The 25895-nt window shown below is 42.2% G+C and overlaps 2 protein-coding genes across 3 annotated transcripts in view; both read right to left on the bottom strand.

The window, feature by feature from the left end:
• Positions 1 to 12733, bottom strand: part of LOC118778549 (E3 ubiquitin-protein ligase MARCHF3-like) — a 28126-nt gene extending 15393 nt beyond the window's left edge. Inside the window, exon 1 of the mRNA XM_036530138.1 lies at positions 12569 to 12733. The gene's annotated coding sequence lies outside the window, so the exon portion shown is untranslated. The remainder of the gene's footprint in view (positions 1 to 12568) is intronic.
• A 372-nt stretch (positions 12734 to 13105) lies between these two features.
• On the bottom strand, positions 13106 to 16949 carry c5h5orf63 (chromosome 5 C5orf63 homolog). Of its 2 annotated transcripts, none has more exons than XM_036528154.1 (4): positions 16928 to 16949; positions 14416 to 14536; positions 13650 to 13706; positions 13106 to 13328 (listed from the first exon to the last, which is right to left on the bottom strand). In XM_036528154.1, the coding sequence occupies exons 2-4, from the start codon at positions 14527 to 14529 to the stop codon at positions 13158 to 13160; spliced, it is 342 nt and encodes a 113-aa protein (XP_036384047.1). In that variant the 5' UTR covers positions 14530 to 14536; positions 16928 to 16949; the 3' UTR covers positions 13106 to 13157. The 2 variants fall into 2 exon arrangements, with proteins under 2 accessions (XP_036384047.1, XP_036384046.1); XM_036528153.1 differs by lacking the exon at positions 16928 to 16949 and adding an exon at positions 15618 to 15752.
• Between the last annotated feature and the right edge of the window lie 8946 nt (positions 16950 to 25895).

Genomic DNA, 25895 nt, shown 5'->3' with positions numbered 1-25895 from the left:
GACCGCAGCCAAGTGAATGAAGTGGGGAGAGCTTAATGGCATTCAGCTTATCAGGCATGGTAGTTAGTTGAAACAGTTTTTTTGACTAGTTATCGATTAATACAAAAAAAAAAAAAATGTTTTTGTTTTTTGTCCCTTGTGACCCTATCTCCAGAATCAGCAATTGTACACTAGGCTCACCTCACCACTACCTCACTTGTACAGCTGCAAGAGGTGGAACCTCAATGAATGCAATCCACTGGTACAGTTCCACTCCAAACTGTGACCATTCTTCAAACTACAAGACCCATGGTGCACCAGCAGAGCAGATGCTGACTGGAGAACAGTCACATCTCCATGGTGGAATCTGAGCAATTCAAGGGTGCCTGGCCACTTGAGACTGGTGTGACAAGGCTGACATAATCCACCCCACAAAAAATAAAAACAAAAACCCACACATAATTTTACGGCCTTAAAGAGTGTACTGCATACATCCATACTTCATTATTTGGGAATTTCTGAATAGAGTGAATTGTCAGCATAATTGGAATTTACATTTTTATCCAAACCTCAATGAAATGCTTCATTAAAAAAAGCCAAGCCAACCGACGCATGTGCCAAGCACGAATGGAGAAAATTTTATAGCCATAACTATGCTGGGACCAGATGTGCTTTTCAGGTTTCTGCAATGCCTTTTTAGGATCTTAGAAGTCCTGTTCTTTTGCGGTCAGTTTTGTGCCAAAGTAAACAAAGACCTAGTTTGAGGTTTTAATAATAATAATAATAATAATAATAATAATTATCATCATCATCATCATCATCATCATCATCATTATTCAGCAGTCAGAAACAATTGCAGTTAAGCTTCAATTGTGCTCATCTTACATACACACACATCTGTCCCTTGCATGTTCTATACAAGCTTAATCCTACACGAGCTCTCCTGGTAGAGAGCTCTTTGTAATAGCTGTTAAGAGGCCGGCCTTCAATGGACAAATAAGTTGACAAGATACTGTATAGATATTTCTCATCAGATAACCCACAGGTGATTATTAGTAAATGGACATCACGTGGCATATTAACCACATTCTCAATTCTACCCTCTACAAGAGGATGCCACAACAGTCATCCCCACATGAAGTTTCACTAACATCTGTTGTATGATGTCAAAGTTGAGTGAACGAAGGAGGGGGAAAAAAAGAGCGGGTTATCTTGTTTTATCTTGACATCCTTCACTCCGCCAGAGGCCTCGGAGTCAGAGGATCTGACAGCCGGATAAACCTGACTAAGTTGTTTTCGGTGGCATTCGCAGAATTTATGGCAGTTTAGACAGATTCCCATTCATGTCGGCCTCAGTGGGTATATCTAAACTCACTCATATGTGACAGCATGCTCTCGGGGCCCTGTGTGCACTGATACAGCCTAAGACGCCAGAGAAGAGGGAGGTGACAGAGATGAGGACAGAATTTCAATGGGGACCTTTCTTGATACAGAGAGTTCCTCGTCAGTACTGAAGACAGGGAGCAATAGGGATCTGAGCGTTTCAGACTTTGAAGACCCAGAAACCTGGGAGTTTGTGGATATCGATAAAACTTCTTAACTTGCAGAATTCAAAGCTTTGACACAGTTCTCTGTATTTTGCAGATTAATGCTGACAGAGAGATTATATTTTTGACTGGAAAAGGTAATAAAAGTAGCCAGGCAATAAAGAAAAACAATCATGGATAACAATGATTTTGTAACTTGTCACTAGTACGCTGATTCTTTTACAAATGCCAGTTAATGACATCAGCTCAGTACAGTCCACCCAAAAAACAAGGTCACAGGGCTACCTTTCTCAGTGATCGACAAAACATATACACCCACACAAAAACCCACACACACACAAAGCCCTGATAAGCACTTGTGGCTGTCCAGATAAGCACACTGGTCTCCTCTGATAGGCAACTCAATGCTTCTTCCTCTAAATTTCACTTGCTCTAAAACTTTTCTCTCAGTTCCAAACTGCTTCTCGATTTACTCCATTCAGTGCTCAATCCCGCTCCATGGCAACTCAGTTCAGACGCCGTGATTGACCATTCAGCGCTGTGATTGAGTTCCCTCACCTCGGCTCTAGCAGAACTGTGCTGACAGGTTGAATTTGCGTCACAGTTTGTGGGCCTGTATGCCTGCCACAGGCAGTGTGTAGTAGCCAGAAGGTGTGCTAATCCTTAGCTAAACAACAGAGATTCATAACATTCACCCATACCATGACCACAGCTGACACATTTCTTATGATGCTGTAACAGGAGGGCATTAGTCAAACCTGTTCTAACTGTGGTGTACCCCAGGGTTCCATTTTAGAACCATGTTTTTTACAATGGATATTGTGCTTGCTGCTTCCCTCGAGAGTAATTTCCATATGACATTTTGCAATGTCAGATTGAATTTTGCTGGCAGAGAATAAGGCTGAATCATGTACTATGTTATTTGGTTGGAGAAATTAATAAACAATTCAAATAGCAGATGGTATGTCTCTTAATAATCTAAACCAATATCCAAGTTATTTAAAAAAACTAATTTAGTACTGACCTATACATAGAAAAATTGCTAAAAAAAATTATGACTTGGATTCTATATGCAGATTCGTACCCTTGCCCTGCACGCCCACCTAAGTTCCGTTGGCGCTTTTCAGTAGCTGAGTACAAAAAGGGGAAAAAATACATAATTTGACATGTTACAAAACCAATCACTCATAATGTACCAAAAACTAAAGTGGTTACCCCTTACGAACAGGCCATTATGGCAGTGACTCCAGCTGTTACACAAATTGATCTCACAAATGCAGCTAATTAAAGAGTCCTTAATCAAGTCTCAGAGCAGTTACACACTTGGCCTAATTCGCTCTAAAGTCTCACACTGAATTCCAGGGTATGGTGGCAGGAATTCTGCACCAGCGCACCTGAAAGGAATTGCTACCTACTTTAAATACCCTTACCCTATACTGTGTCCTGTATAGCTCCCCCCATGCTGAGACTCCTGGGGTTTCATCCCATGAACAAAATGCCTTCATAGATTAAATTAACAAATGATCAAGCTAGGAATGCAATAATGTTATTTGATTTTTGAACCAATGTGATTTGGTGGACTGTGATCCAACATAATTTGATAGTTGTACAAGAGTGTTTCCCTGTTGATTCACAGAGAACAAAATAAGTGAACATTACAGCAATCGTTTATTTAAAAAAAGTCAAAGAAATCGGAGCAGCCTAAGCAAAACAACAGTAGGAAAAATAAAAAATAATATCGAACTCTTGAATCAACATCACAATAGGAGTGTTTGCACACTGATTCAGATGTGTCAAAAGGATACTAGCTGGTGAATCAATCATGCTGATGATCTTTGTGTTATAGTAGGGGAGTGATGTGAATATGTGTGTTACAGTGATTGAGTGAGGGCGTGTAGAGCTGTGTATTAGGGAGAGGGAGTGTGTATTAAAGTAGGAGAGTGACACAGCAATGTGTGTTACAGTGAGTGGATGTGAGTGTGTATAGAGGTGTGTATTACAGAGGGGGAATGTGTGTTAAAACAGGAGAGTGACACAGAGGTGTGTATTAAAGCGGGGGAGTGACACAGAGGTGTGTGTTAAAGTGGGGGAGTGACACAGAGGTGTGTATTAAAGCGGGGGAGTGACACAGAGGTGTGTGTTAAAGCGGGGGAGTGACACAGAGGTGTGTGTTACAGTGGGTGGTCAGCCAGTGTGGACTGCACTGGAGCAGCAGACCGATGAGTGAGCGTGACAGCCAGATTGTGTGTATAGCAGCAGATTGCTGACATCATGCGAAAAACGCCACACAGCTGCCAAAGCCACATGCTGGCCACCGCTGTGAGCATACCAGCAGGACAGGTGGCAGGACTGTTGCTCTCCGCGGTCTAAAGGCCGCTGAAAAAAACCGGTCCACACGGTCAAACCACACAACCGTGAGGGATAAACAGACCGCATGCAGGAGGTGGACTGTGCTCGGTCGGGATAATTTATCACACTGTCTCTCATTGCACGGAAAAACCGAGTAAGAGATTAACATGTGCACCGTGCAATGAGAGACAGTGTGATAAATTAGCCCGACCGAGCACAGTCCACCTCCTGCATGAGGTCTGTTTGTCCCTCACGGTTGTGTGGTTTGACCGTGTGGACCGGTTTTTCAAGATATGCACTGTCCTCCTTGTGGTTTGCAAATTACACTTACAACCGATACAATAAGATACATTTATCATTTCTGCTTGTTTGTCATTCGATTACACTCAGCAACAGTTGAAGTAAGATTTAACTTGTTCCATGTGTTTGCGTGTGTTTGTGTGTCTGTATGTGTGTATGTGTACAGGTGTGAGTGTCTGGGGAGTTGTTATTGCTGTTGTAAGCTGTTATTTCATAAACTCTGCTATAAGCATATACTGCCTGCTCTGTTACAACCTTCAATGCTCCGCTTTGTTCAAAGTAACCCTGAGCTTTTGGTTGGAACTCAGTTTAAACAGAACCGTTGCCTCTCAGGCTGTGACCTCATCCAGAGCTCTTCGGAGAGAGGGAATATTCCCAAACAAGGACAGGGCCAATGCGCAGTGTTTCACCCCTCTCCCACAATGCATTTCAGGATTGCAATTAATCTGTAACAAAACAAAGATTTCCTCCAGCTTGACTTGGTCCACCGAACTTCAAGTATAAATATAGCCATGGACCCATTTGCCAGATTTGGTGGGGGGATGGGGGGTGGGGATTGCCCCTCCTTGTCAAATAAGTGTGTTTTTAGTTCCGTCTGAGGTCTCCCTTTTGCATTCCCCATCTCTCTGAAAGTGTGGGAACAAGCCCATGTTGCTTAAAAATAGCAGTTTCCCCCCCTCAGCTCCCCCTCCTGGGATCGCCTGTTTCTCCACGTCCAGTATTCACTACCCATTTAAGCTGCACATATGTTCCCCAGTGATTCATTCTTCAAAGACTCTTCTTGTCCAGACGGGGTGGTGAGACACACCCCTGTCAGACCCTGCAGTTCCAAGACTGGAGCGCTCATACCCCTTGGGGTACTGGTGATGTCTCCAGGCGGTACTAAGAATAAATTTTAAGTTTTTTTTTTTTTTTACAATGAACAAACACATCTATTAATGTCATTTTCTTGATAAAAGACACACTGTTCAAATGCTTAGAAGTACTTCCAAGTCATAAGTGAAACAAGAAGAAAGACAGACTGTAGCTGGCGCAAGCTTATGATGTACAAACAGAGTACTAATAGGGTATCATTTAAACCTTTCACTAGCAGCTGGCACACACTCCGAGCCTCATTCACCGTTTTCTTGTATTGACTTTCTATCACATTTCCTAACAAAGGTATGTGCTATGGAAATTTAACTGAATGGGACTAGCAGTAAAAAAAAAAAAAAAAAAACTTAAAAGGGAAAAAAGTAAAAGGTAAGGTAAATAAAATCCACCACATCCCCTGGCCTGTCTTGTTCACAGAAGTGAGTTCAAACTGGATTAGCCTATGGGAATCAGCTGTTCCACAACTGCCCTGCCATATCTCACTCCCATCAAGGGATGTGCGTCATGTAGCACTCTCTTTCAGACTTAGTTTGGCAGGCTGTTGGGCACCAGCGGAGATGATTTTTTTACCGAGCTCTTCTGATGCCCTGACATGACAGCACAGGTTCAGCTTCCTTAAGACAATGCTGTTTGCTCCCACTGTACTGAAATTTCAGAGGTTCGCAAACTCCCTCACTGTGAGCATTGCTGATGCAGTGTTTTTTTGTCCTGTCAAATGTCGAGAGCGAGGTCTCCTCGTTCCCTTTACTGCGAAGTGGATTTGCAATTTTCGCACGCGCAAAGACACATGGTCATATCCACAAAAACATATGTGAACCCAATAATTTTTTATTTCTAATTTAAGACTTGCCTGTGAACTCTACAGCATGCACCCTCCAACAGTTCCCCATCTACCAGACCCTGGGGCATACACTGGTGTTCACTTCCCCTGTGAACGACAATCAAGCTTTTTGCTGTCAGAAGCACCCCTGCAGTCTTTGTGTAACTCAGCTGAAACTGTCCCTTTAAAAACCAGAACTATTCACAGACCATTTTCTGAATCCTCCATTAAAAAACATAAAGGATTGAGTGAGTCATATATAGCTAGAGCTTTTGTCACCAAGCGAACCAATTCTTGGCAAATCAACGAAATGATCGTGCATAGGTCAGTATAATGAAAGCCAGGCTTACGCTGCTGATCTTCACAGAGTAAATGAGTATTCTGACATGCAGTGAAAGGCTATTCTCCATAGAGACAGAGATGCCCAGAAAGGGTGGCTTGAGGATGTGATTGGCAGACCCTTGGGCAGAACCACAGACTCTCTGACAGCACAAGCTTTACTGTTTGAGCAGTGTAACACCTCCTGTGTTACAAACACAAAGACCCAAGGATTTCAAGACTTGCTTTAGAGGCTTTCCCCTCACACAAACTGTCTGTGTACCTCTGTTGCTGATACAAGTAGAGGGAAGACTGTAGTTTACTGATTAAGAATTTTATACCACAAGCCTCTTCTGGAGCTAAAAATACCCGCTGCAGAGACCCGGGGTACAAATAAGGAAATGGTGGCCAAACATGGCGAAGAAAGATGGGAATCTGTAATTACATGCAAGACTCCAAAGTAACATCTTTGCTCTAAACATGATTCTGTTAACTGCCCTTTAGCATTCACACAGTGAAAGCATTTTTACATTTTTTTTGTTTTTCCATAAATTGCCTGTAAATTCCACGAAACATTTTTTTTCCACGTGTCTGGAATTGTACTTGTGGTTAGGTTTTTTTTGCTCAGAATGAAGAACAAGTAACTCTCTGTTGCCTGGCAATTTTCAAAAGACCGATCTACACAAAAAAAAAAAAAAAAAAAAAAGAGCGGGCCACTCTCACCCTCAGCCACCTCATTGGTCGATAGCCGCCTGTTCTCCTAGTGAGGGTCTTGATGCTGAGCCCGCCCGGCGTGTCTGAAATCTACTCCACAAAGGTTCCGGCCTGCTCCTTCTGAAGTATTCATGCACCAGCAGACATGAATGCCTGCTGGGCACTGGAGCACAAAGAGCATCCGTGGCACTGTGTGTGCTGAGGGAGGGGGTGGGGGGGTGCCCGCGGGGGGCCCTGGGCACTCTGCCAATCTCCCAGCGTGGCACCAGGGCCCGGCGCCCATGCCCCCTTCCTGCTCCAGCTGCCCCGGGCTTTAATCAGATCAGGGCAGAGGATTTCGGGTGGTGGTGGTGGGGGGGTTGTTTTTGTGCTCTTTTTTTCAGTTTCAGATGATGCCTTGGTAATCCTCCCTTAGAAGTCAGTGGATATTTTAATCTCCAGATTCCTGCCCCCCAATACGACCCACACACACACACACACACACACACACATACGGCACCCTATACAATTAATACCCTCCGTCACCTATACCCGTGACAATGTATGTCTGCTCCTAAGACCACACAGAGAGCGAGTGTTATGGCATGCACCATTTGCCGCTGAGCCAGCAAAGCATTTATTGATGGGGTAAGCATCTATATCACCACCAGACCAATGTCTTACAACGTGGGTATTTTGAATGTGAGGGCAAAGTAAGCTGAACTTTCCAAAACAATGCACTAACCTCTGCTGTTTCAATTGTCCAAGTGCACTCACCATCTGGGCGTCCATTCAAGCTGTGGCAAACCCAGCTAATGGGCTTCTTACATTACATTCTTCACGTATCAAGCTTTTTGTTGTGCTTTTATATAGAGGGGTAGTTGTAGGGCTTATTGATTATTAATGGACATCCAGGGCTAATGTATCTATGGAAGAATAGAGAAATATTTTTACACTCCACACGTTTTCTTCAGATTCACCTGACATGTACACTTCAAAGAGATATATTTAAAAAAAAAAGTTGGGAGAGTACAGTCTCTCCACAGAGTGTTAAGCTGTGAAGATTGACTGAGTTAACTGGCAGCACACAGGCTGGGAGCGGTGTCTAGACTTAGACTGGGGAAAACTCCGGGGAGACCGTTTATTGTTCAGCGGGGACACATTCCTCTTCGAGACAGGGATTAGTTGGTTCACAAGAGAGCCTTAGAACCCTGGCCCCGGAATTACACCTCATCATCGCTTCCCTGTCCGTTATTTTAAACTCACAAAGGAACTACCGCTTGGGCGGACTGCTGACTTCATAACATGTGAGCGTTCTCTTGACACGATAAACATCGATCTGCAACTCCTTCAGTAACACAACACGCAATATTTTTGCCGTCCTTCCTGCAACGGTGCCGCTCACAGTATTGTGACAAGCACTTCCTCAAAGGTAAACCCAATGACCTTTCTGTAATAAATACTAATGGCACATGGGCTTCTGGAATGAATGCCGGTCAAAGTTTTGACCCACTGTGCACTGTGAGGTCTCTCATTACTCCAAAGTATCAGACCTCTCTTCTATTGGTTGCTCTCCCTGTCCGATACTATTCTCTGGCAACAAACAGGCATTCAGGGCTCAGACAGAAGCTACTCCTTTTTTCCTGTAGATGACTTTACCTAGACAGTACAAATGCTCTCTATACACATACCCCCATTTGGCAACTTATTTTTGCTGCTATTTGAGACATGGGTGAAGTACTACTGGCAAGGAAACAGATGCTTTCTCATTGTTAAATATGCATCAATATTCAGTCAGGAGTCAGGGTCTGCCACATGGATTCCCACTTCTCCACATTCCGCCTAAACCTGGATGCCTCTCTCTTCCACCAGGAGTGGCACAGAATAGCAACTCCGCTTGTCGAACAGTGGCATCATCAAACTCAAGTTGGAAGACAAAGGGTTACTTCCGTCTCAGAGCTCTGGCCCCCAACCCTGCGGTCCGACCCTATGTCAGACAGCAGCTGTTTGCGCTGGTGAACTTTGAACACGGTGCGTACCAGCCACAGAGCATTCCAGAAACATACAGGCCCGTTATGGAATCCTCCCAGCTATCTCTGTGGGGACCTCCCACCCCCACCCACCCCCTGCACGGCTACGCTGGCAGCATCCGCCACTTTCCCGGCCTTTCCTCTTTGACCGTTTTTTTTTTTTTTTTTGGTCAAAACATTTGCTCCAACCTCGCATTTTGTAAATATTTAATGGCACATGAAAGCACGGGCGTTTCAGAGAGCTGGGGGAGGCCGAGAGCCTCGGAGAGCGCTCATTAGTGACTGAAGGGCTGCAGAGACCTCAGCGAGTGCCTGACGCACAGTGCGAGACCACCATACGACGAACACACACTCTCCAGAACCAGTCGCAGACGCCCCGAAACCCACATTAATTTCCCTCAAGAGGGGGCCCTCTGAACAGACCGCGAGATCCCATTACTCGACCTTTGTTGCCAGGAGTTCTGCAGCCTACATAATATGTAACTTATATAATGACATAATATTTAAAAAAATTACCCATTTACTTGGGCCTGAGAGTAATTACCATGGGAACTGATGGTGATCAGTAGGGTCTAGTATATTGTTAGACTGGCTCAGCTTGACACAGGCCTTTGGTCTGGTGTCCAAAAAGAACAGTAATTATGGTAAACTATGTCTCGGAATTTTGGGCTCATGAATAATAGAACACAGTACCCAAGGCAGTACCCTGGACGCGAATCGGTTTCTCTCACTTCTGATTCCCTCGCTGCTGCGGACGAAGTGACAGTGAAGCCGCGATAAGAAACACTGCACTCCCAAACTGGGGCCGCCGCTTTTCTCACTCGAAAACCAGGCTTGACACAAGGCCTCTGCGATCCTCTCAGCAGTTTGCACACTACGCCACTGGCTATGTCTGCAATTGCTGACTGCTGTCTGTATTTTGTGTTTGTTTCTTCTGACACACTGCAACTCCTCCAGGACAAGTGCATGGGGCAAATAGACAATGGTAATAAAAGCAACACCCTCCTTCTTCCTGACCCCCCCCCCCCCCCCCCCCCATCTTCTCATAGTGCATTGTTTTCACAGATACAACTACATTACCTCTTCATTACACTTTCTTTCGAAAGGGTGTTTTCTTCATGCAGCCAGATGTGACAGTTTAGGGTCCCTAACAAAACGTGTTTTTGAAAAGTGAACTTCAACAGAAAGAGCAGATCTGGCACCGGTTTCTCCTCGCTCTGCGCAAACCACACAACAGATGACAACGGCTGTGAGCAGTTGCTGTGGTCTGATCACAGCCTATAGCTTCGACTGAATTGTTTCCATCGTGCTGCTGCGCCACGTCAAAGCCGCCATGATGTCACCGACATGGTTTACAGGGCTTACAATAAAATGTACTTTTCCATCCACCTGCCACATGGTCATACTATCACTGACAGAAGTATTAGCATTTAATATCAAAGTTGTGGTTGGAGTCATCGCCTCGACACCAGAGGGTTTCGCTACCCATACTGAGCCACCCTTAAGACTTAATAAGGGCTAAGAATAATCACAATAGACTCTTTTTAACATCAGTCATTACAGGTGTGCTCTCTGCGTTTGTCTAAAAGCATAGACCATAGAACGCATGCCAGTTTGCCCATGGCATCCATAAAGCCCACCACAACAAAGGAGCAGCTGATTAGAGCCAATTTAACTACAGCAAGAGCGTAAAATACTACAGGACATATTCACTACAGGGCTTCTGGTCTCACAAATAACCAGAGGGGAAGAACCTGCAGAACATCTGAATAAATATCCTTGTCCATTAGAAACCAGCTTTGTGGTTTCAACACAGTCTGCCAATGCCACATGCTTCCATATGCTTCCATGCTGAGACCTTCCACATATTCGCTTCTTTTGCCAGTCTATACACTTTCACATACACACACACACCTTATCCAAATAGCACTCTTGATCTGTACACTTCAGCATTGCATGATTTGACGGTGTCCTCTCGTCCTTCTGGGGACAACTGGGGTGCCACGAGCAACCCCGCGAACTCCTACCGAAAACCGGTCTGTCACTGTCCCCTCCTCTTGATCTGTGGCCACATTTTACGGCGATGGAGAGCCTGCATTCCTCACACTGGGATGCAGAGAGAGCACCAAAACAACAGCTGAGCAGAATGACAACTGCCAGGAAAAAATGTACTGACTAATCAGTGTTCCGGAACAAATGTGCTAAAACACCAACCCTGATAGTGATCTATCCAAATAACATGTACACCGGTGAAGCCTGATATACCTCTCACCTGATGCAAAAAAAATACACACACATACAGCTTGACTGACATGCATGTAAGTGTTTGAGAGATAATTGGGGGGGGGGGGGGGGGGCACAGACTGCTTAGTGATTGGTCTTGCAAGAAGTTGCTACTGGATTCAAATGTTAGGTGAATCATGACTCAGATGAGGTGCCAATAAAGTACCCTTAAACTGAGTTCTAAATGTCACCCACTAAGTGGTTATGCCTGACCAATCTGCAGGGAGCCGTGCTGTGATCAGCAGACTTCAGATATTTAGAACACGCTGAATGTGATGATGTGATGATACCTTTGGCAATGAAACCTGCAGCTAAATGGAAGCTGTGTATTGAGTCAGGGCCATTACAGAAGTGCAACATATTTGACATACTGCACCTACAATAACCTGTAAATTCTGCGTACAAGAATTGGCTGTTCGGTATGTGTTTGTGTTTAAATAAAGAAAAAAAAAACGTAATAGATGAAATAACAGGATGTTATTAAGAAAAAAACAGTTTACTCAATATTTTACCATCAGTTGAGGTGTATTAGCTGCTGTAGGCCCAATGAACAACTAATTACTCTTAATACACAGAACTGAACATCTCAGGAGCTCAGATGGAGAGAAATCATTTACAGGTGTCTTTTCTTGCGTCCCTCTCTTAAGGTAAACCCACTTCCTAACCCATACCCTGTAAGACCGAAATTAACAGCAAACAAGTGTTAATTAGAAAATCTAGATCGATTAACAGCCTAAATTGATCGCGTCCAGCTGGCAAGAAAAACAGCATTTACGATTTCCCTAATGACCAAGGTTTGGAAAAATTTAGTTCTGAATAATTATGATATGGTGGGTATGATTATGACAGGAATTAAGAAATAAATTCCAGATGTGTTGAGCAAAAAAAAAAAAAAAAAAAAAAACGTTAATTCAAGAGTACCAGTTTCAAAAGTACTCAAACGTGACTTAATTACCGCACGTAATGTCAGACAGCCCCATAAAGGGTTTTTAAGCAAAGCAACTAGTCATTGAAAATCGTCTGCATGATGTCAGTTTGTGTTCAGCCAGATGATATTATTACGAAATTACCAAGGTCGATAAGAATGCTTACGTGCTTTTCGATGATATACAAATGCCCTCACCCGATGCAGTGATGTAGTGACATCTTATCCCAATCATTTTCTGTCCTCTGAGTTAGCGCACACGTATTATTGTTGTGACAGCTGGGAGAACAATACTGATAAACAAATCGATCCCTCTTCCACTCCTTTCTCGTGAACAGAACAGAATAACCAGACACTATAAAAGGTCCTGGCAACTCAAGGACAGAGCACCATTCTTTACAGTTGTGAAATGTACCAGTTTTGAGGACGAAAAACAGGATCATGAGCTCACCTTGTAAGTTCATTCCTTCGAAGAGTTCACGAGAGGTGTCCACTGAGACGAGGTGTACAGCGGCGATAGTTTAAAAGAGCCGCAGCGTCCTGACACGAACTGAGTGGGAATGGCACGATTTAGGGAGGAAAAACACGCGAACTTCTCGATTCAAAAGCCAGCCAGCTGTTCTGCGCAGCCTAGCCCATGTAGATGGATATTTGACGGCTCGACTTGGCCAATCAGCGAAACATAATAACAAAACTTGTCACCAATAAGCGTGCAAAGAAGGAGAGGCAGGCGGGCGAGACGAGCTCGGGTACCAAAGAGTAAGTGCGCATCCTGGCGGTTACGCGCACCGCTTTTTTTCTTGATCTTAGCGTTCCTCGACATCGATAACGGATCTGCCTCTAGTACACAGGATTACGCTTCCAACAAACAAACATGTGCCACCCAAATTCTTATACCTTCTTTTTAATGACAACGCCTTCAGACGAGTATTGCCACAGCCTGTTTTATTGCAAGCGATTTGTTTATTATCAGTGTACATTTCTGGCGAATACTATTTGCTTAATCATCATTGCAAGGTCTACACTGTTGTATTATAAATTCAGTGTTTCTCCTCTTCGACTCTTGCCAACCGCTTCTCCAGGACGGCAGTGTTAACTCGGTGCATCATCAGAAACTGTCCATTCAAATGGAACACGGGGATGTCGTGCTTGTATCTGTCGTACCACACGCTGTTTTCCGGCAACGTGATGTCTACCTCCTGTAATACAAACTGGACACGAGCCGACCTTCGTGAGTGCATCGAATTATGATGACATACAGCACGTATAGACTCTGCGTTGGACATTCTGGCATAATGATAAAACTTAGTCCTATTTATAATGGGTTCGACTGATATGGCAGTTTTAAAATACATCATACCCATCAGTATCAAAGGAAATTGTATATGGCAAATGCAACCACAGTAGTTACACGACAAAACAACAAAACAAGATTTGCCTCAGTATTATCAATATTAGTCACACTTGGGACAACAATTCCATATATGTGTTTTATGCTACACTCCCCTTTTAACATGGTTATTGTTTCTTACCCTGTGTTTATATGGTTCAAGAATTTCTTTGGCTTCGTCACATAAAGGACATGGATCCTGCAAACAGAAATATTCCCTATCATCATTTTCATTTGTGAGGGCTTTCAACAGAACAATTCTGGGATTTCCCAACGTTAATTTCCACTGTAGGTCAACTAGCCCAGGATTAGGGCAAATCCTAGACTTGTCTGACGTCCATTGTATTTGAGTCATGTTTGCTGTACTCTGAAATTCTATGCGATGACCTCAGAATGCAAGGGGCACTTCCTGGTAATTGTTACATGTATTTTCACATTCTAAACAAAAAGAACAACGAGAGGAAACACCCATCTGTCAATATGCGCATCTGTCACACCATGTTTCTGGCTGATACCAAGCTGTTGAATTGTCGTGCCTACCGAAAATCAGCCATGTCAACTTTATTGTTAAATACTGCACGCACACCCCCTCCACATTATGTTTCCTAGTCGTATAACTTGTCCATTTCCGATTCTGCTAGGAAAAACCCACTTTGGCATTAGTGGAATTCCCATCTTTTTCTGTAGTGCCTTAGTCATTTTATTAGTTTTTAAAGGTGCTACACATGTTGGTGCAGTTTAAATAGCTCCTGGTTCACTTATTCATGTCAGGGTCACTTTTTCCAATTTGGTCCCACAAATGGTTGCCCATTAATGATCATTTCTGAAAACTTGTGTGAAATTCTCTGGCAATATCTGAGGCAGACAGGCCACAAGACTAGTACATTTGGCATACCATAGTCCTTTACCTTGGTGAAGAGGGTCAGGATGGGTAATTGCTTCTGAGAGGAAAATCTGTTTCTGAGGAGCAGAAGACCATAGTACTTTGCCTGCTGGAGATGCCTTAGTTTCAGCCAGTACATAATGTGTCTGTAAATGGAGCATTAATCAGAGATTAGATTGATTAGCCGTTTATTCCATAAAAAGTCCTTTAAAATCAGCTGCCGCATTTCTGTGAATCTAGGTCTTAGAAGTCAATCAGGCGGTTATCGACCAAGCCAGCACTGGCCTTTCAAAAATGAAAAACTGTTAGTAGGGAAAAATTTTCTAAAGAAAGACTTTATGATTAGGGGAATACTAACCTGTTCTGCCTGAACCAAATGTGTGTGGATCTGGTGGACACTCCAGACACCACAATGACAAAACACAAGTAGAGGAAATGGTATTTTGAGAGAGGGAGCAGTCCACACCCCCCTTTGTCCAGCTAAAAGGGAACATATGAGGAAGCACTAGGGAGTGAGGTACAGCCCCCCCCCCCAAGGAAGGGAAACACTACGATCTGGGGAAGAGAGGGTACAGACTCAAGACCTCCATCTGCTCTGTTATTGTTTTGCCCAGACCTCCATGCCAATGATCTTGCATGTGTCAACCTCCCCAAACAGCATTCCCAAAAGTAGCCACAGTTGGCTCTTCCAAGCATGACCCAAACCCTGAGGCTCTAGTATTCATCCTGTTGCACCCAGGACCAGCTTAACTGCCCCTGAGGGACTGCCCTGTAGCAGCAGTGTAGCATAGTGGTTAAAGAGCAGGACCTGAAGTACTTGAAAGGTTGCCAGTTCGATTCCCCACTGGTGCACTGCTGCTGTTCCCTTCGGCAAGGTACTTAACCCACAACTGTTCCAGTAAAATATCCAGCTGTATACACGAATAAAACTGTAATCTACGTAATTTGCTGTGGATAAAAGCCACCCATTTCAACACCCCCAGAATAAGAGTGAGGCCTTTGCCTGTGCTGCTGCAGTCTGCTATGCTACTGCTGACCTCATTCAACAACCGAATAGTACAAAAGGACTGTGGTCAAAAGTACTGCTATTGCAAACCACATCCAGAAAGTATGGGGGGGGGGGGGGGGGGTGGGGGTGGGGCAGTGGTTCATCAAAATATTCCACCTGCTCTGTGACGGCCTAAGAGTGCAATGCATAGAAACGACATCAAAGAAGCGATCACAAACCTTAGGCGTTGTATGACTACAGCAGTCTCATGTTTAAGTTTGTGGGTTTGAGCACTCCATCACTGAAGGGTGGGGGTTGCAATTAGATAAACAGTTGCTTGCAGTGATGCACAGCGAATAGTAGGTGCCTTCCTGCCCACTGTTGAAGAGAATGCAATTTCCCTATGATTGAGCTCCCATCTACACAGGAGAGCACCGAGAAGCATGCTGATGTCAAGAAGCATACAAGATCAAAAATGCCAAACACATTATTTACAAGAATAGATGAGAATTTAGGAACAATGCTACATTCAAACAGCCTGTGCATTTTAAACAAATGCAGAAAAAATGTTTTTGTCAACTTGCTTTAAGTTCCCACAGCCGATCTATTTAAACTAACTCTTAGGAAAAAGCAATATAGATTAAAATGTAAAATAAGTAGCACCTTTCCATGTTGAAGTAAACTGCATGCATTACAAAACAAGCCGTTACCACATACAACTTTATGCAAACAATGCCAGATATATTTTTCAATATACAATATATTTTGAAATGTATTTCACATCTTTTCTCTGTATTTGGGGATTTATTACCATAAATTGACATTTTTCATTAGGGTCTGCACGCAGTTAGGTGGCATAGTCTACGTGACACGTGGCACTCCGACTCAACAAAAACATATTAACAGCCAGATTTGGAATCAAAGTTATGCCTTTCGGTATCAGTGGGTTTCTGGCCAGCGCATTTGGCAAAAACGATATAAAATACTGTTGCACACAGTGTTGTTTTAAAAAAAAAGCCAACTACACTCATTTGCAGTGACAGAACGTACACAATTAATATGCAATGTGATCATCCAGTTAGGTAATGTGGATAGTTAATTCCGAGAACAAAATGAGTATTTTGGGTTTGAAGTGACGTATGTAGACAAGCATCGTCGTCACCAGTACACATTTTTACCGCGAGCAGACCTGCACTAACACCTATGACTCTCAACCGACCGCCTGCACTTCGTCCACATACTATACAAAATCTGATGCACTGGGTTAATCACACAGAAATTAGATCATGTTTAAAAGAAGAAGCACTGATTGCGTAGGCTGACTCGCTCACCCACGTAATACTAGACAGCTCGCATTATTTTTAGACGTGTATTACGTCCTAGAGAGGTTATATTTAGACCTCGTTCTAACTCGATGTTTCGTAGTTTATTTTTCACAGTACCGCCAGAATTCGGGAATTAACATGCGCTCGAATCCAAATTTTGTTCTTCCAATTCAAACTGTCACTGTAGCTCGCAACATTATTCGGTAGCAAATACACTTCCTCACCTTAACAAAGTGACCGTGCAGGCAAAGGAAACTCGGCTATTTGCTTGCACGCTATTGGTGGAACGGGACTTTTCTTCCTGTTAATACCAACCATTTGATTCGCTGCTGGACGTTCAAACGCAGTAATGACAGGCAGGCGCGGCAAACACAGAATTTAAACAAGTACATCCAACCACTGTCTCAATAATATCTCATACATGGTATTTCGGAAAAAAAGAATAAGAAAAAAAAAACATGTAAACTTTGTCGAGCCTATATGAACTTAAAGTGTAATTTGATAGTAATTCATTTTTTGAAATAAATACCCTTTACAGAAAAGCCCGTGCTTCAATAGTTTATCAACCACATAATATCTAGGGTGCCTAATTAAAGTATGAACACAACACCAAAAACAGATAAGTGCCTTATCTTGCTTTCAGGACAGTGTTCTACGCATTATATGTAAACAGGTCATGAAAATTAAACTATTTTATGAATTGCGCCGTGAGATTCGTTTTGACTGATTATTTGGTCGCTGAAATGGCATGGCCTTTATTGTAAAATAAACTTGTAACGCGTCGTTATTAAAGAAACTATTCCCGGGTAAAACAGGGCAATGAGATTTTGCCTGCTTAGCCTTGCCTATATCCTGTCTTGACAGATGTTCCATTCGTACCCCTAACGATTTGGAGGGCGCATTACTTCAGTAATGACGTAGCTGAGGCAATACCCTACCTTTGTGACTACTTCACCGCCTGTCACTGTCCGACCAAGAGATAATTGAAAAATGACTGACAATGGCATCCTAAAATGTATTTTTAAAATGCGTAGCCGTAGCCTTCAACTTACTTCACGTTTGCAAGATGTTCAAAGAATCTCTCCCAATCTTTTCTTAACGCTTTAAACGGGTTACGTTTATTATAAAATATTTATTATTTATTTATATTTTCATTATATTTATATTGTATATTATGTATTTATACATTTAAAACAGTGATTGTTGGTAAGTCTATTACTATAAAGAAATTCCATCTTTTCGAAATTATGTGATCAAGTCATACGTGTAGGCTCACCGATTTAAAGTGTCCTCAGAAGAAAAGTCCTCCAGCCATGCCACAATGCACTTATTGTTATATTGCGTTATGTAACACCGACAGTCTTGTAGAGCTATTTCAGGACTGTTTTTTGTGAGTGCCAGACAGGAGAACGCGACCACAACGTAAATAGGACTTAACAGCAACAATCTGACGTACATGCGTAATTTGGCTCGGCTTACAGACCGCGTGGAGTTTGTTTGCTTTCTCGGTACTAACCACATGGATGGTGGGCGGCTTTGCAACGCACTGCAAGTCGCAATGCTGTAGCTCGAGTGACTGCAATAAAAGGTGTGCATTTTTACCTTCTTTCAAAACGCTTTGCTTAGTTAAATCAACAACATTAAAATCTTTAATGTTCAGTGACGATGCAGTAGCAGATTTAGTGCATTCAGTTCTTTTATTTTTTTCATTAAAAAAACTTTTCTTGTTATCTTTTAATGTTTTTTTTTCTACCATCGTTCAAAACATGTTCTACTTAAATAAATTGGCAATGTTTTCCCCTAAGAGTAGAAATGTTTTAATTTATTCTGCGACTTAACTTTATTCTGATTTCAGGCATGTGCAATCCGGCAGAACATTACCATATCATTGTTCCACCTCGCTTTGAAGACGTTGAGGATGAGGAATACCGTGCACCGTTTCCTCCTCCAACATCCCCAGTTTCTGTTCAGTTTCCAAGGAGACGCACGGGAACATCAAGCTCGTCTGCGCACAATCTGCCAAGCGAGGAGGGTAGGGGCCGTACGCTGCTGAAATACAAAAAATGCATTTGTATGCATTCCAAGCCATAGACAGGCACAGACAGTCTGCCTGCCTGTGTATTGTGAAAGTAACATTAGTGTCATGTATATAAATATTTTTTTTGTATTTATTTAAGTATTTATAGTAATTATATGTACATGTATGACAGCATTTCAACTTTTACACTGTATATGCAATTTGGTACATTTAGTTAGATGACATACTTGCAATCCTACAACATATTTTTGAATACAATTATGCACATGAAAGTAGTAATATGTATTCTCAAATGCATGGAGTATATTTTGATACTGTATTAAATATGAAGCCATCCAATTTTGAATTTCATGTTTTAAAGTTTTGTTTTTTTAAAGTCTTTTTGTAAGGGTCTATCCATATATCTCTCATATACAGTAAAACAGCATCACAATCAATTAGGCAAACAGTTGAAGTATGCATGTCTCATATGAACATCTCATTTTTGTAGGAATCTAAAACTGTGTCAGACCTTGGCTCAAAAACTTTCCAGATTTCCACATAGAGTCTGCTTTAGTTTCCTGATAGCAGCCCTTTACAGCACCTGTAAATATCAGAGATGATATAAACTCTTTTTTTCTGAACAGATGAGAGGGTGGGTGGGCTTCTTCTTAGCCAGATGGAGGAGAGACCCATGACGATGCAGACCAATCAGAACGTCACACTGGACATGGACAAGTCAGTTAACACCTGGTACCTGTGGTGTAACTGAAAAAGGAGTTGTGTTATCATTACATTTCGTTACATTACATTACATTCATTTAGCAGATGCTCTTATCCAGTGCAACTTCCAGCACAAAAGAACAGAATTGTATCCATTCAAGTTGAATGAGCAACAGTGTCAGACCAGGCTAACAACACTCCCAGACCAGTGAGTGTGAGCATAACACTATTCACGCCCTACCACAAGTTAACTTGTGTGGGCTGACTAGGCAAGGAAAGCCAATAACATTATATATAATACATTATATACATTTGAAGAACAATTTTAAAAAGAAAAACTATTATAAAGCCTTGTTTGCCATGGTTGGAGATTCATTGGACTGTTCTGCCATCTATAGGATTACATTAGTAACTGCATGTTTGCTGTCTTTTGTCAGTTGGAAGTGCAGCAAATGGAAGTACATTTCCTGTTTGAATTGTTCTCTGTTGTGCTCTTACAGGCTTCTGTCCAAAAATGGGATTTCTGCCCTGTGTAATATTTTTGGAAACGTCTCTTTCAAAGGGCAAGGCCATGAGGTAAGTGAAACAGGTAGCTAAAACCGAAGGGTGAGAAATGAAATGCATGGTGTGAGACATAAAGAGATAAAGAGATATAATATCAGTTTGTGGAATTTATAAAGACAGAATGTTTATGAAGAATTCAGACTTAACATTAAAAGTTAATTACGGTGAGTTAACAATTGTCGTCATTTGTAAGATGAAAAGATCATATTTTTCCAAAATTGTACATTTTAGCTTATAAGCTTCAAATTGTTGCCTTCAAGTCAGAATATTATGTCAAAATTTTGTAAAAATCCCTTCATTTTAACATACACTGCTGGAACATGTAGGTGAAATTGCATATAAAATGGTAGTAACAGCTATTATTATTAATACGGCATGCCACAAATTTTTACATTTCAGATAACTGAATCTAGCATGAAGGTAGAGCATTACAATGTGTCAGTTTGCCTGGAGTAAGTCTATGTTTCATGCACATTCAGAGGGAGAATTCAGAGGGACAGAACAAAAAACTTTGTGTGTGTAAGAAGGTGTGTGTGTGTGTGTGGATGACAGAGAGAGGGAGAGAGAGGGTGGTATTCTGGGTCATAGATAATCTCTTTGGCTGGGATTTTCGTGAACATTAATGCTCGTGCAGCTGTTTTGACAATGAATGTGTGTTGATCCTCGGATGTTATGGCTAATCTACCTGTAATCTCAGCACTTCATATGTCTGCTGGACAGGAAGTCCAGATGGCACGTCCAGAGCCTTTCTTTACTGCTGTCGTCATAACCGGGTGCCCTAATAACCACGGAAACAACATCTGAGGCATGTGTACCACTTTCCTTAAATAGCACCTCAATATTACATTTTTCATTTGCCTGGTAGCTTTACGTATCTCACACTTTATGTGTTATCTGTCCGTACAGTTTCACTGGGGTAATTTCGGATGCTTTGCTCAAGGACACAACTGTGAGTGTTCCGCCTGGGAGCTGACCCTGCAAACTTCTGGTTTCAAGCCAAATCCATTAACCACAAGGCCACACTGCAACGCAGGTGTATGTGCCGCGTTGTTCAATGGCAATGTGTTTGCTTTTGTACATTTCATTTTTTTTTTTTTTATTACGGGGTCTGTGTTTTTTTGAGGCCTCTACCTCTGTCCTTCTGTTCACACAGTTCAGGACATACAGCAGGTATTTACTTGCATCTCAGAGTACGCCTGCAGTCTTTCCAGGGCTGTGTTGCATCTTTGCATGGATATATACCGGTGCACTTTCACAGCAGAGAAAAGCTGGCCATGTAGGCCCATAACCTTGCAGGAATTGCACCAAACAACACCGGTGTGCAAATTTATTGCAAGAAAGCAGTCGAGGAAGAAACAGCATTTTGATGTGAAATGCAGCTGTACCCCAGTGCAGCTATAGAAGCCTGCCTTTTAGATCGAGACTACTGACCTGCGCAGCGCTGTTCAGTAATTTATTCAGGTGGCGTCCAGGGCCACCTTGTTAGGTGACCTCAGTCTACACCATGTAAGGTAAGCAAAGCAGAGTACTGAGGATTATTGTACATTAGACACAGTGTGCTGCACGCTTTTAAAAAGGTACACGCGGCTGTGCGAATCAATTTTAACTTTGCTCTAATTCCCTGAGTGCGTAAGTGACCGCCGAAATGAAGTAAGCTCTGCATTGGTGATTGGCAGCCAATACCGAGGCCTTGTCTATGTTAATCCCCCCCCTGCTGCTCCTGCATTTATAGCTGCCAGGTCCACGTCCACAGACTTACCTTTCTCCCCAAGTAAAAAGAAAGTGAAACCTGCTGGTTGATACCAAAATAAAAATAACCCCACACGTTTTAACCGGATTACAGAAAGCCCCTAGACAGTTCTAAGATAGCAATCTTAATGTTAATGTGGCTGTCGCACAACTCGCGGACTGTGCGGGTTTTAAGGTTTAATCCCCAGCAGCGATTTGTCGGACAGTAGGTTAGCCCGCACAGCTCTGCCAGAGAGCCATTTAATATGAAGGTGCAACAGTTCGGCTTTGCAGGCCATGCGCTCACCCACAAAGGAAGATGGACTTTGGCTGGCTGCCTTTTACAGTATTCGTTAATTTGGTCACCTTCCATGAAGTTAAAGTCCAGTACTGTCATCAACAGGGGTACTACCAACAATTGCTTTCAATGTGTAAATGAGGATGCAAACTCCTTCAAACAGAAGTGTTTCCACCGGGAAATTCTACCCTGGAGTGAAGATATGCTCATATACTCATACCACTTTGTTTCCGAAAGGCCCAACTGAAAATACATCCAAAATATGCACCAAGGTTTCTCCAGTCTTCGTTCTCACTTGTAAATAAAGATGTTTTCTGGGTTTCAGAGTGGTTTTTCCCCTCACAGTGAATCTGAACTTCTGTCCTCTCACACAGACATGTTCCTGTCTCATCTGTCCAGGCAGAAGACCTGCGCACCCTTTTGGACAGTTTCCAGTGCTGGGGACGTCAAATCTTCCCTCAACATGCATTTGAGGACCTAGTCACACAGTTAGAGGAGATTGGAGACACCACTGAAATACAGGTATATCTGACTTCCATCTCGACAGTACACTGACGGAAGCAAAACGAAATAGCTTGTAATATTACATAACGGTTCGCAGCAAAAGAACCACATAAACTGAAATGCATTTGGAAATAAAGTCTATGCATGTCTTTCATGTAATCTTACTCTTTACGAGTCATCAAAAATCAATCAAAACCTGGTTGATCAAAATGCAACAAACCAAAATGGATGTGTTGTTAAACATTGCTGTAACAAACCTTACACTGGGCAGTTTATGATGCTAAATGTTAAGATACTTTGTAACAAACCCTGGCCATACTAAAATAAATTACTAAACTGGTGTGATAAAGGAGAACTGCTGGAAAGTGAAAATGTATAAATTGAAATGATCAGTCATATCTTTTTGACAGTTGAAGGCCCTGAGTAATAAGTGTCTTGAATCAAGCATGAGAAGGATGTGAATTGCACCATTATTAATATAAGTATGGTATTGTATGGTACACAGAATACCTAAATTCATAGGGAACAACTGTATCAGAATATTAATGGAGTTGTGTTTGACAGCAGTTGTGTATTTCATAATGAGACAAGAGATAATATCACATGGTAAGACAAGTTTGCTTTGATAATTTTATTTGATGTATGTGTGTTTTTTTGTCTTGTCAATCAATGGTGCTTAATCGCCAGACTTGCTTGAGAGGTATACAGCCAGACTTTGTGTCGACTTGTGGTCAGACTGAATGTGATGGGTGTGAAGATCCAGGTGAGTAAGCTGCTGTTCTGGGGTCAGTTAGAACGCACGAGAAAGGGAGGGAGGTTGTTCCCCTGGGCCTCATCATATGTATGACATCACACAGGGAGAACAGAATCTTGGGAATTCATTGTGCAGCTTCACTGAATCCCTGAGGCTTAATTATTCAATTTTGAAGCCTCACAGAATGAAAGGCTAGCCAGCAGCATCATTGGTCTCTTGGGGGCTGTAACGAGATTCTGAACAGCCAAGGAAAAGTAGTAGCCCATTTATTCCCACCAAAAAAAACCCCAAATCTTTTCATTTAATTTATGACGCCTGTGTTTCTTCAGTGTTTCAGCAAGGTGACCCTGATGAAGGTACAGACATACCGATCTATAAGTCACAAAAGAATGTAATGTTTATGAGCATACATTATTATAATGGACCTGTGCTCGCTTCAGCATTGTATTGTCCTTGTACTATGCAGTTACCTAACACTCAGTTCAGTGGTTTAAAACTTTCAGTACAAGGTAACAGCAAAATAGTCTTGTAAAATGAGACTTTATTAGGCACCTTGAAGTGAATGCACTGACTGTCTTGTAAGTGAGAACTGTGTCCTACCTTCACAGAGTCTAGCTATTAGAACCATTCCCTGGATGCAGCTGAGAGGTTAATATGACCGCTGCCTAAGGCATTTATTACCGTGCTGCTCTTAGATAGTTCAAACCACAGATTCAGCACAAGAAACCCAGCTGTACACAGCTTCTTGTTGGTTTGTAATGCTGGCAAGGTCTCATGAAACAGTCACAGTCTCACTTAAAATGTATAAATTTAAGCTGCTGCTGAATTTAAGAGTAAGAAAAGAGATTGGCTGAGGTGATACTACAGTTGGTAGCAACATTTGATGAAATAAACACAAGTGTAACGTCGGTTCGTACAAAACCCAATCTGAGTAACAGTGTTACCATTTATCGAGATAACAGAATGTCACCATGATAAGAACATCAAATATGAAGTCATTTAATATTACTGATCCTCTATTGCATACCCGTCCAGATGTTTTACATAAAATGACAAATAAATAAACAGGACAAAATTCATTATTTCCATTGAAGGATGTGATTAATTGTGTAAATGCTGTGTGACATTGCACTTCAGAGAGTGTGAAGGGCTTTTGTGATTAGAAAACATGTCTGTAAGCATCAGGGAAATCAATCAACAAGGCAATGAGGAGTGGGTTTTCTTGAACATGAACCATCTTTAAATTGCAGCTGCCCAAAGATATAGAAACCTACACAGACTCAGCAACCCATGTGCTGGAGTGTATTATTGCTCACCAGGACTGTTTTGTCATTTAAAAACAGGTGGTATTATGGGAAATGTAGTCAAGTCTGAGTCCAGTGGAGAAGAGGATCCTTTTACTTAGGACGCAGGTTACTGTCTCTTCCTCAATTTCATCTTCTCGTTTGCGGGAACACACACCGGAATGCTGTTTAACTGTGCTAGAGCGTTCAGGTGCCCTTCTCTTTCTCCAGGTGTCACGACCGGAGTCCACTGCCATGCCGAGAACATGCCCTGCGCCAAGAAAACCAGAGACGAGGGACAACAGGACCGTCTGGCAATGCATCCTCTAAACTGCGACAAACACCGAGAAATGGCAGACAACTGTGGGCTGTCTTTCCGCCACAAATTAAAAAAATGAAGAAAGCACGTGCAAGGCTTGTAGTGTTGATTCGTCTAACCCTCAAACGACGCCTGAAGTCATGCTCTTAGTGATGGGTCAGGTTGATTTTAATGGGGCCTGTACAGAAACACCCTAGATAAATGTGGTAATTTAGATAAAAAAAAAGTATACAGGTTTTCAACCGATGGAGCCCAATACTAGAGTGAGCATTATGCTGTCCTATTCATGTAGTGTGCGTTACGCTTAACTCATCCTGGCACTCAAATAAAGCAGAGCTAAAATTAAACAGAGGTGTCCTGCCCTACCACAACCTATGGATTCATGCCAGGTTCTGCACACCTTCTGACCAGCTTCAGAACACATTTCTGTTTTGCCCGAGTCCATTATGTTTGTGTGAATACTCTGATCTGTCTCCTTTTGTTTCTCTATCATGAACACACACACACAAACTCTTATGTAATCACAGCATGCGTGACTGAGTGGCAGGGGGGCTGCCAATGGAATTAGCTGGTGCTGCTCCTGTTTGTTGAAAGATGAATGAAGACAGACGTTGGGAGGATGCAAGGACATTTCTGAGGTAGTGTTTTCACACGATCTTAACTGTCATTTTTGTGACTGGCTTTTTAATGTAGTTTTTCATTTTTGCATAACATTTACAAATAAAGCATGGGTAAAAGGTCTCAGCAGTATAAAATATTCAATAACATGAAATGGAGATAGAAATGTATGATATTGTGCATTACAAAAAAAGATAAATCAAAAAGAAGGTAATGACACATGGGGTCCAATCAAGCAAAAAAAGAAAACAGTTGAATCTCAAGAATACAAGAAGCAAATGCAGAGTATTCATTACATACTGTACAGATGGAGTAGTCTAGCTACCTTAGTTTGGTACAGGAGTCTAAAACCACATCTCAATGGTCTCCAATGTGACTAAGGTA

This window comes from Megalops cyprinoides, chromosome 5, assembly GCF_013368585.1.
Source record: "Megalops cyprinoides isolate fMegCyp1 chromosome 5, fMegCyp1.pri, whole genome shotgun sequence".
Lineage (NCBI taxonomy): Eukaryota > Metazoa > Chordata > Actinopteri > Elopiformes > Megalopidae > Megalops > Megalops cyprinoides.
Note: the sequence above shows the minus strand (reverse complement) of the source record. Positions and strands in the feature narration are given on the sequence as shown.